The sequence below is a fragment of the Abramis brama genome (assembly GCF_963993115.1).
Source record: "Abramis brama genome assembly, chromosome: 5".
In the NCBI taxonomy this organism is placed as follows: domain Eukaryota; kingdom Metazoa; phylum Chordata; class Actinopteri; order Cypriniformes; family Leuciscidae; genus Abramis; species Abramis brama.
In genome coordinates this window covers 48,089,434-48,101,651 of record NC_139967.1, presented here as the reverse complement: position 1 = coordinate 48,101,651, position 12,218 = coordinate 48,089,434, and the positions used below count along the sequence as shown (strand labels likewise).

Genomic DNA, 12,218 nt, shown 5'->3' with positions numbered 1-12,218 from the left:
TTCACTGATTTCATTGAATTGCAAATTCTGTCATCTTATACTCACCCTCAAGTTGTTCCAAACCTGTATGAATTTCTTTCTGCTGAACACAAAAGAAGATATTTGAAGAATGTTGGTAACCAAACAGTTGATGGGTCACATTGACTTCCATAGTATGGAAAAAATATTATATGGAATTCAATGGTGCTCATCAACTGTTTGGTTCAAGAACTTCATACCGTCCAGGTTTGGAACAACTTGAGGGTGAGTAAATGATGACAGAATTTTCATTTTTTTGGATGAACAATCCCTTTAACACTATCGGTTAGGTTTAGGGTGCACTGCAAAAAATGCTTTTCTTACTTAATATTTTTGTCTGGTTTCCAGTCCAAATATCTAAGAAATTTTAAATCAAGATGCATTTACTAGATAAGTAAAATTAGATAAGATATTATGTCTTGTTTTCTGGGGGAATGAATCAAAATGAAGTGAGTTTTTGCTTAAAACAAGCAAAATTATGTGTCCATGGGGTAAGAAAAATAATCTTAATATTCAAACAGAAACAAGATTATTTTTCTTACCCCATGGACACATAATTTTGCTTGTTTTAAGCAAAAACTCACTTCATTTTGATTTATTTCCCCAGAAAACAAGACATAGTATCTTATGGCATTTTACTACTTTAGTAAATGCATCTTGATTTAAGAATTTTTTATTTATTTTTTTATATATATTTGGATTGGAAACCAGACAAAAATACAAAGTAAGAAAAGCATTTTTTTGCAGTGTAGGTGGAACATTATTTTCAAACACAATAGAGTATTAACTTTTTTGCTCCACTCATCGGACGTTTCATTTCCAAACAGCCAATTGGATTAAATTGAAAGCACATGTGCAACTTACTAGACACAATGGAAATGTCACGAAATGTGCAAGAAGCAAAGTTATATTTTGCAGAAATGTTGCCACAGACACATTTTTTCCAATGAGCCTGGTTGGAAACCTATTTTTGGAAAAATATTTATATTTCTGCAGTTCTGTTTGGTTCACCTAGAGAAACAGAAATTACACACTTCACCATTAACTAATAACAAACATGTACATTTGAAAAAATAAAATAATAATAACTGGTTGTGTGCGACTCTTCAAGATATTGTGCAAAAAGTTCAATTCTGAAAGGCTGAAAGAATTAAACTTACCTTACACTTTTTAGTAAGGGGGCTGAAGACATCACCTGACTGTTCCCTGCTAACAGCAGTCTGAGCACCATTGACATATAACTTCATATAGAGGCCATTGTAAGTCACAGCCACATGTGCCCAGCGGCTGGGCAAGTAGCGGGCATTCGAATGAATGGAGGTAACTTTGTGTGCTCGATCCGTCTTAAGGGAGAAGAAGAAGCGCGGGTCACGGTTTCCTTGCTCACTCACAGCTTTAATTCCCAACAGCCATCCACGATCACTGGAGGCATAGAAGCATTTGTCGAAGAGACCTGTGGTTGAGAATGTACAAGAACAAATGCATCAGGAGGGAAATACAATTGCAACAAGTCAGGAAACAATAACGCAAAATTTGCTTTGACAGGAAACAACAGAGTAGCTGAGGAAAGAATGGGATCAGGAAATGACATGAACCTGCATAAAGGCGCCACTGAACAATGCACTCAAAAACAAGAATTAGTAGTGTGTGCAATTTAGGCTGTTGCTGTTTTTGGGCCAGTCCAAGATCAAAAGAATACTTTGCACGTGGCACACTTACATATTATCTTGGGTTAGGGATTTTGGAGGTTAAATGCATTACACAAGCTTACGCAAGTGTGTCGTCTTTGTCAAGCCATGTTTTGACCATCTTGAAGCATAACTTTCCTTCCTTTGATGTCACCTAACCGGTCAAGCTTGCAATGTATCTCAGATCTGATCTGCTGTGCAAGTCAATTTTGTATCTCATCATCATGGAAGATCAGTGTCAGCTAAGCACTTTTTTCTTGCTCTCACACCAATCTAACGTGTTGAACCGTTGGAGACATTCGGTTTTGTTCAAATTAAGACAATCTGGTTTTTCCTGTACGGTTTCCATCTCAACAATCTAAACAAGCTACTGTAGATCTTCTGTCCAATCTGCTGTCTGGTGATGTCCGTCTCAGGTTCTTCTTCAACTGCCAAGTCCTGACAGTAAATAATGTTCATGGTCTATAGAGCACTCAGCCAGATCTACCATCCATCCTGCAGACACAAACGCAGCGCTGTTCGGGGTGCTGAACTTACTGGCGTTAGGACATTTATAAGCGTTTTGTGGAGCTGAATTTAGCTTCATGTTTCCTACGTCAAATGCTGTCAAATACTCAAATGCTCCTATCGAATTCAGCTCCTATTCAGCAGCCTCTTTCCACACACTCTTCAATCTTCTGCATTATAGATCGAAAACATGACTCAAAAAACAAAACAAGACAATAACAATATTAAGTCTTGACATTAAGACTAACGCTGCGTAAAAACAACAACAAGAACAATGATTGCTGAAAATAAGCACTGGCCTCCCTCAAAACAAGTGCCTTATGTCTTCATTCTCAGATGCATGAATTAGATTTAAAAGATTAAGCATGACTACATAAGCCAGAGTCCACTTCAATCACTTCTTTTTTTTTTTTTTTTTTGTTCTTTTAAATATCCTAACACAACAGATATTCACTGACAAAGGCTCTTCAAATACCTTGAAAAATGTTTTATATTTTAACGGAATTTATTAGGAAGCAGCCCTCCCTGACTAATGGGTGAGCCAGTCAGTGCAACTGTACATCACAGCCAAAACTAAATCTATATGAGTAAAAACATCATACTGCATGGATTTATGATATCCATATTTAATTCCATCCACATAAAAATAAAAAAACAACATTCATTAGGGCGAGTAAATGATGACAGAATTTTCATTTTTGGGTGAACTAACCATTTAATAGGCTGATTTTGACGATCCATGTTATAACAGCATGATTTGAAAACGTTCCAATTAAAACACGTCTTGTGCAGAAGCATGGAAATCTGACCTAAAATTTCACATGGTCAGTGTCATAAATATGCTTAGTGAGAGCAAATCATTGAAAATAGTGCAGAATCTTAATTTACACAAAGAAAAGTCTGTAAAAATACAAGCCAAGACATTTTTTCGTCTTGATTTTTCACAGGTGTTGTACCCCTACTTTAAATGACACATTGCATTAGGGTTGAAGGTCATTACCTTAACGTAAAAGGTGCTGGTAATTATCCGTTTTTCTATAGATTTGTTTCTTACAGTGTGTAATGCCATAACGCATCATTTGTAAATCCTTATTTACATAAATGGAAAAATCACAAATATTGAATGTGATGTCAGACTTTTGTATTACATTTTGATTATGTCACAGTACAGCATCATCATCATGCATGTATTTATGGATCGGATACATGCGTGTTTGTGGGAGATACTATGCTGGTCAGGCATTCATTCCAATGCAAACCCACTGCAAGCCTGAAACAGATGATGTCATCCCATCTCAGTGTGGTGGGTTACTGGGGAGGGGTGGGGGGGTGCATTGACATCAGAAGTCCCGCGTAAATCAGTGATGCCCACTGCCGGATCACTAGTGGATTCTCACTCTGGTCTTTTCTAGTCGTGCGTGACAGCGTTGGAAAAAAACTCACGTCTAGCAGCCAGCATTTTTTCTGCTCATGACTTTCAGAAAAAGACTAGTTTTGTGTCTTTTACGCTCTCTGTCGGCAGAAAGCGGAATCGAAAGCGATGGTGTAATGCTTACTCACTGAACAACCAGCGTCAACGTACAGAACAGTTGTGTTGTTTGCAAACTCAGAATTGCGCTTTCTGAAGTCTGCGGCTACTGGATGAGAACGTAAATGCAATGCAATGCGATTTGGTAATTTGTGTAACCGATGCGCGCGTTTAAGACATCTGCACGCTGAGAACAGCTTCACTTTTCTCATGTGTTTCCCCCCGAGCTGAATGGAGGTGGGGGGATTTGGGGTCTTTCAGGGATTCTGGGGTCGTGCGCGTAAACCCGGTGCCTCTTCAAACGCGCAAAGACTCTCGTGCTCAGATCTGAAACAGCAAACCTAAGCTACAAAATTTCCCTGTCTCGTTAGCTAATATTAGAAATGAGTTAAAGTGCGCGTGGAGTCTCTGCGTTGACGTGATTACTGGAACTGATTGATTTATCTGGAAGTTAATACTGTCAAAGTCACCCGCCCGGTCAAGCGCCGTCATTCACATGCATTTCCAACATTCAACATTCAAACTCACGTAAAATGCATAAATCTGTTCCTACCAGCTATAACAGTAGGGGAACGCTGCCCACCCTCCGCTTTGACCCACATCTGGAGGGTGAAATTGCCCTTTGGTATCTCCACGCCGGGCTTGAGTCTCAGCTGGTCCCCTCTGCCCGTGAAATACACGGCTTTCCCCCGAGAGGAGCTCGCATCCTCCGCTGGAGAGGAGCGGCCGCGCTGGCGGGGGAGCCGGCGGTCCAGTGCCGGCAAAGAGCGCTTGCCCCGGGGCAGCCGTGTGGCACAAGCCCCCGGGAAGACCGCTTTGGCTTCTCTGATCTTCACCAGCTCGCGTTTGGATCGGATCTTTCTCAGGACCGTCCCGCAGTCTGACCCCACACACAGGACGAGCAGGATGGCGAGACACTGGAGAAAAGTCCAAACTTTCATTTTATTAAAAACTAGAGAGATGGTAATGATGAGGAGGATGGCCAGAGAATTGCGCACGGACGCACTCTTCCTCTCCAAAGTCCTTCCACTTGTTATTGTTGTTTTCTTTTCTTTTCCTCTTCTTTCACAATCTTTTGTCAAAGACGAATGTTCCAGATACACAAATCCATGAAGCTCTACGAGCTGGAGTTGTTCTTTTTACTCCTTCTGCAGGCAAAAGTGAGTCTTCTTTTTAGTTCTTTGATTCGATCAGTAATCAATGAATAAGGAGCTTCATTCACACTCTGTGCACTTCTGTCTTTCTCTACTCGCAAAACAATGTTTAAGAACAATTCGTGAGCGCAGAACACGTCCAAACATGACGGGCTGTCATATCTGAGGATGGAGCACATTCACATGCTGTTTGTGCTGAAGTTGAAGTTGAAGTCGGTGAGAGGGTCTGCAGGAGGTCCGGAGGTGTCCAGAGCATCGCGGATCTCTGCTCATGTATGCTGTGAGCTCTGGTGGGGATCCTTCAGTCTTTTAAGAGTGAGACTGTGATGGAAGCAGACCAGCCCATGTTTCGGTCCTACATGAGTTTCTCTCCTTGCGATCCTCCTCTCGTGATGTGCTGAAGTCACAGGTAAAGCACTGACGGCAGGAGCATTTACACACATGCTCCTCCAAGAGTGTTGGATAGTGTTTCCAGAGTTGGGAAGGGGTGTGTGTGTGTGTGAGTGTGTGTGTGTCCCTCTAGTGGCTACAATTCAAACAATTTCATTCATTTGAAAGTTTTCGCAGTACAAGAGAGTCGCACTGGATGACTTGTACAGTAGCCCTGTTTAAAAAAACAAAAACAAAAAAACCTGATATGAACTTATTTGGTCTAATATGGTCAGGCTGAATAAGTAATAATATTTCTGAATTTAATAAAACCAGTTACCACGTAAAGTAATTTGTTTTTAGTGTGTGTTACCTGACAACGTTATTATACCTGGAATCAAAATGAACCAAAATGCACTACATAAATTAGAAATATGATTTATGGTAATACATTACAATTTGGTTCCATCTGTTAACATTAGATAACTAGCTACATTAGTTACAATAATGCAATAATTTGCTAATACAATTTTTAAAATGACATGTTTTGTTCATTGATAGTTAATGCTTTACAATAATGGGACCTTATTATAAAATGTTGATTAAAAATTATGACACCGAGGCAGGCTAGTGGAAACATTTGCTGTAATAGATTTTTATACAGAAAATGATTTGCATTATAAAATTAGGTTCATTTTTATAATTACAATAAAATAATAACAAGCTTACTCCTTAAGCACATGTACTTGATTATAATATCTCAGTATAGGGTAACAATTTATTTTACAGTGTCCTTGTTACAGTTACATGTATGCATAATTGCATGCAACTAACCCTCAATCAAACCCTAATCTTAACCGGAGAGTCAATGGATGTTGTTAATTAATATTACTCAGTGCTACACTAACAATGACACCTTAAAATATAGTGTAACCCTCAGTAGTACATTATCATGTGAATGCATTGTAACGTGTGACTGGACTTAATTTACGATGCAAAAGAAAACTTCACGTTTGCACGCACCCCTCTAAAAGAGGAACAAATATGACGGTGAGAAAGGGATGGAGAAGGACAAAGACTAGGAATTTGTGCTATTCTGCATAAATTGTTGGCGAGTTGATTTCCTCAGTTCTTTGAGGTGGTCCACCTTTGTATGGCAGACCATCTGTGTGGAGCGTGGAGACAGAGCTGGTGAGGAATGCCACAAGAGCTTTTGTTCTCTGTTTGTTTGGTGTAAACGAACACGCAGACAGCAGAAAATTGCTACCTACCATTAAACAGGGCCAAACCAATGTTAAATATTTGTCTCAGTTTTGTCACATTGCAGTGGTGAGACCACTTCTTTCTTTCTTTTTTTTCTTTGTCCAGACAGAACAGAAGAATGGCATGGGTCTCAGTGGTCAGCTCGCCCCGACTGATCTTCAGAGCAAGCCTTCAGCTTCACTAAATTCCATGTCGCAAAGTTTGGGGTAATACTTCATAATTCACTCTAAAAAAAAAATGCTGGGTCGTTTTAACCCAAATGTGGGTCAAATGTGGACAAACCCAACCATTGGGTTAAAATTTTAATTTAAAAACAACTAACCAAAAAAAATCATTAATTAATTCAATTAATTAAATTTAACCCAATGGTTTGTCCATATTTGACCCAAACATTTTTTTAGAGTGTTGCTTTCAATGAAAACCTGGATTTTTGGACTAAAGAATGGTTAACAGATTGATCAAAAATGTCATTAAACTTTCAACACACTGCAAACAAATAATAATAATGTCCTCAATCAAGCATTTTAATGGCTAAACATGCTTAAAATATGATATTCAGCACAATTGCGTATTCAGACCAGTTTAAGATCATATATCTTGAATGAAGTTTGGAAAATTATTTTTCCTAGTTTTAAGCAAAACAACATTTGAAAAGGTTTATGCTTACAATCTGAAAAAAAAACAAAAAAAAAACAATAAAGCTAATTCAAGATTTATTAGCTTGTTTTAAGGATATTCAGATATTCTTAACTGGAAAACAAGACAAAAAAAAAATTTTTTGAACAGATCTGATTGTATATTGAACTTACTGATCTGTTGTGCATTTTATAATGTTTTTTTAAGTAAAACATTTTCAAATCTATTCACTTGTTCATAATTCAGTCAAGTTATTGAACTGAACATGTATATTTTCCGAACATGTTATGAACTCTTCATTAAGAAATATGAAAGACTATTTAGAAAGGCAATGTTCAAACTTAAATGGCTCTGTGTTGGGTTCTCTAAGTCACTGAATGTAACATTATTGCCCGGTTTCACAGACAAGGCTTAAGTCTATAGTCCCAGACTAAAATGCATATTTGTGCTGTTTTAACTTGCTCTGAGATAACTTAAAATATGTCAGTTCCATTGTTTTGACTCAAGATCAGGCACGTTTCTAACTAAGGCCTAATCCTGGCTTAATCTAAGCCCTGTCTGTGAAACCAGGCCTATGTATTCAATGGCAGTGTGGCTTAATTTGTCCAGTAGCCTGTCATTGGGTAAACTCTAAACAGTGCCTGTGGTTGGTTGAATAAACTGCTTAGACTAGTTTTACAAGTTAGTCATTTCATTTTTTTTTTTTTTTTTTCAGAACGGGACTGAACTTTTTCATGTCAGTTACATAAAAGAGTAGATCTGTAAAGTAAGACTGATTAACCCTTGACTAGGTTCTAGTTTGTCAGACTAATATAGAGACCAATGATTATTACCCAATTCTGATGTCCAAACTATGCTTTTCCATACTTTAAAAAGTACTAAAGCCCCCTAAATTGACACAAACTACTAATAGTAGTGTATATGACCTGTGCTATAGTACGTCTTCTTATTATTATTATTCACTTAACATATGCTAAATATTTCATTTTGAGTTCTACAGAAAACCGTTTTGAATGAAATGAAGGTGGGCAAATTATGACAAGTTTGAGTGTATTTTATGTTTTGCTGAATTGGTAGCTAATTCGTATGAATCTTGGTGTACGTTTACACGACAATGATGTACTGAAAACTGAATGCCTTTCCTTTGTGCTTTTCACGTACAATGACAACGTTGTCAAAACGATCCACGTTCACATGGATCCGCCGATTATAAATGCTGTATTCTGCTGTCAGGCCAGTAGATGGCGATGTCCCTTTGTATAGGAACACATGCGCCAATAGACTGAACGCGTAATACACATGCGCATGAGGTCACCGTTTTCACAAATTCGTGTTTTTGTAGTTCACATCTGAAATTCCAGCATTTAGTTGATCCTGATTAGCGCTCATTGTCTCAGCTTTAAACATGACAGCTTTCTTCTTCCATAAGGGGGTTTGGCATCACGACAGCTTTGTTTCCAGTGGATTGTTAAAGAAAATCCTGTAGAATTCAACCAATCAGAAGGCGACTCTGAAACTTCCAAAGTGTTTAAAATCTGCATGCCATATGCATCAGAAGTTCAGCCAATGATCCGTGGGTGTGACGTCTGAGGCAGAGACTACTTTAAACACAACCCATTTGCCCAATTCACACCAAGGACGATAACTATGATAACGATAAAGATGTTGTAAAAACAATTCTAAATGTAAAAGAATAGCAAAGTCCACACCACTATAACTATAACGGCACAGAGGAACGATCTTGTTAGAATCACTAAAAGATCTTTTTGCAGCTGATAAGACAGCCAATCATAATCCATCCTGCTTTAAAGAGCTCAAGCATTTAACGGCAGATGACAAATCTGCAGCATAATAAACAGAATTGTGTCAGAATGTGTGTTGGTGTGGATATAGTCATCATTATAGTTATCTTTAGTTATCATTTTTGGTGTGAACAGGAAGGAACAACACATAGTCTACATGTGGCAACATTTTTGCAAAACGCAAAATACCAATACGTACATATCACTGCAGTTTCAGTTATCAGATGCAGTTCACAAACAAACTAAAATGCCATGATAACGATTGCGTTTTTGTGTCACATTTGCTAATGTTAACACTATCGGCTAGGTTTAGGGTTTAGTGTAGGTGTTATTTTAAAACTCGATGGAGCATTAATCTTTTAGCGCCACTCACTGGACATTTCACTTTGAAACTGTCGCTAAACGTGCACGACGCAACGTATTTTGCGTTTTGCGTACATTTTCTAATGCTGGGAAGGAAGTAGTGAAGAGATTGATGGTGTATTGAAGGTTGTGAGTGTGTGCTGTTGCTCAACTGGGATGGCATCCTTCAGATCATTCATAACCAATTACATTCCAGACTAATCTGCTATGGCTACATTATCAAGAGCCAGGTTAAATTGTTCGTCAAATTTAGAATCATTACTCCTCACCTGTGCATGCAAGAGCATGTGGACCTTTCTGTCCTCTGTTACTATAAAAAAAAGATTACAGCTTTATTCATCACAATGTGTTGTGTAATCCGTCTAGGGCCTTACAAAAATAGAAATGCACACCCATGTGTGCAAAATTCTTGTGAGTATGTGTTGCTATTTTACACTGATTTGGGAAAATACCTTAATCTTGTCATGAACCATAAACAGAGAGTTGCACATCTTATTCCAGTTCAGCATCAAAGGGTAACCTGTGCTAACAACACGCGCTCGTGTAAGATTCAGGGCATGATGTTTGAAAGACAATAACATGATAATCCTCCAAACGCCAATCTCTAGGCTGATTTCTGATTGCCTGGAGTAGAAAAGGAAAAACACTGGAATATAATCCATTAATGCATTCTAAAAAAACAAGCTAAATGCACAGCCCTCTTTTTGTAAATATTGTAATAATTGTAAACAATTATGATGGAAACCTCACAATAAAGTCTATTTGCATTTGGTTTTAAGAGCAATCAAATGAACATTAGAATCTTGCGATTAATGCTACATTGCTGATGATTCTCGTTTCCCATTATTTACATTTATTCCTTCAAACTTACTATCCAGTTTATGTTACTAGTACTCAAGGGTTTTCTTTATGGCCACGATTATTTAATTTTGTCTTTAAGCGTTGTTCCCGAAATATGAAAAAACTCTGTTGTCTCGCTTTACATGATACTAAAGACATTTCACAAAGTAGTAGTGCTCATTCTGTTCCTTTGCAAAGCTGTATGTTTCTTATAGTAAAGCTAAATTTAGGATTATAAATTATGCCGTTGTTCCTATTTTATCCTTAAGCCCTGTCAACCAAACCATATCATTGTGCACTAAGCATTACTTTACATTTCCTTCAGAAAATGCATAAAAATCTAGTTTGATTTATTGATCAGGCACTTTTTTATTTTTTTACTGGTAAGATAACCATTGATCCGCATCAAAGCATCAGATTAATTCATGCAAAATTCCAATAAATTAGCAAAACATTGTTCCTCTGCAAGTAACTTGTAGTTTATGCTTCAACCACATAGTGTAGCTATATTACGTTAGAAGCAAAACAACCGAGTAAAAGTGCTGTTTTTCCCAAAAACCATCATGGTTGTGATTCGGATCAAGGCCGTGATGATATTCAGAAAAACCACATGATTGCAAATGTTCAATTACCAAGTCGTCTATACTGAGCATCTTTTATTTTAGACATGATATGACCAGTGTTTGTCTGTCTGTTTTGGTCCGCCATCAAAAAATAGTTCCAAACAAAGCTACAGCAGAAAATCCGGCACACAAAATCCACCAAAATCCCCAAAGCGTGGATGTAATCCTGTACATCACTGGCCTACAGGCTGCAATGAGGTCCTCTTGAGGCAAATACTGGGAACCGTAGTTCAATAACACCCATGCATTATGAGGAAAATAAAGATAATGTTCAGGAAATTTGTCTATTTTTAAGCAAATATACTGTGGCCAAGAATGTTTTGAAAGCACTTGTTCATCTTCCACTATTATATCTTGTCAAATATCGAGGCCTTTCACACCTCCAGGGTTCTTAGAAGCAGAAATCCGTCATGGTCATCAAACCTGCGGTGAACGGGAGACTGCAGCAAATATGATTTTTCCCGATTTGCTCCAATAGCAAAAGAAAAATTATAGTTTTTTCACAACATTCCAAAAAGAGGAAAAACATTACATTACAGCAGTCAGAAGGTAAGATAGAAGAAAGATGTCAACTTTACCTTTACTTCCTCAGCTGCTCTATTAGAGAAACACATTAATGTGCCCGTCTTGACATGAAATGTAAATAGGTGTACTACTGCTGTTATATATTATAGAGGTATTTATATTTGCTCATGTGTCGTGAAAAATCGGGTTCATAAACAAATGAGCCCGTCTATAAGGCCTATTAATTGGCACTCAGTATTGTGCCTGATTAGAAAACTTGCTAATATGATTTATGACATACAGTAGTGGCCAAAAGTGATGTTTAGTCTAGGAAAATTGTCATCTGTTATCCTTTATTCAAATATTACTAAAAAAATGTTTTTGAATTTTGTAAAAATATTGTTTAGCTGTGCTTTGAGTCAATTGTTCTATTGTAATGAAACATACTAAATTGTGCAGACATCATTTTTGGCCAGGCTGTCATACAAAGAAATTATGAACGAATGCAAAAACAAGAGAGAACCAACAAAATATTTTTAAAAAAATGTATCTTGTAGTCAGTGTATAAGAGTTTTGTTTTCTATGCATATTTTTTTCTGCATAGTCAAATTAAACCTGTAGATTTCCTTTTTTGCCAAATAATTTTGACCTTATTTCCCTCATATTTACATGGTTTTATTGACATTGCAGGGTCGTTAAAAACAAATATCCCCTCCGGACATCACTTTTGGCCACTGCTGTATAAGGATTTGTTTAGCTTGCTGCAACTAGAAGAATCTCCTCTGTTAGATGCACATAAATGGAGGACACATTCCTGCACACTGATAGTAAAGTTTCCTTTCCTTAAGTCCTCCTGTGTTAAATCAAGTTTTTAATGTTGTTTATATGTCTATGTGGTGTTTTTAATATGCTTTAAGACAAAC

General features: G+C 37.5%; 1 protein-coding gene across 1 annotated transcript in view; it reads right to left on the bottom strand.

Moving 5' to 3' along the window:
• pappaa (pregnancy-associated plasma protein A, pappalysin 1a) overlaps positions 1 to 5,177 on the bottom strand; it is a 106,522-nt gene extending 101,345 nt beyond the window's left edge. The window contains exons 1-2 of the mRNA XM_084114363.1: positions 4,295 to 5,177; positions 1,179 to 1,471 (exon numbers count right to left, since the gene is read on the bottom strand). Coding sequence (XP_083970489.1) covers positions 1,179 to 1,471; positions 4,295 to 4,682 — 681 coding nt within the window. The 5' untranslated portion in view covers positions 4,683 to 5,177. The remainder of the gene's footprint in view (positions 1 to 1,178; positions 1,472 to 4,294) is intronic.
• Positions 5,178 to 12,218: the final 7,041 nt, after the last annotated feature.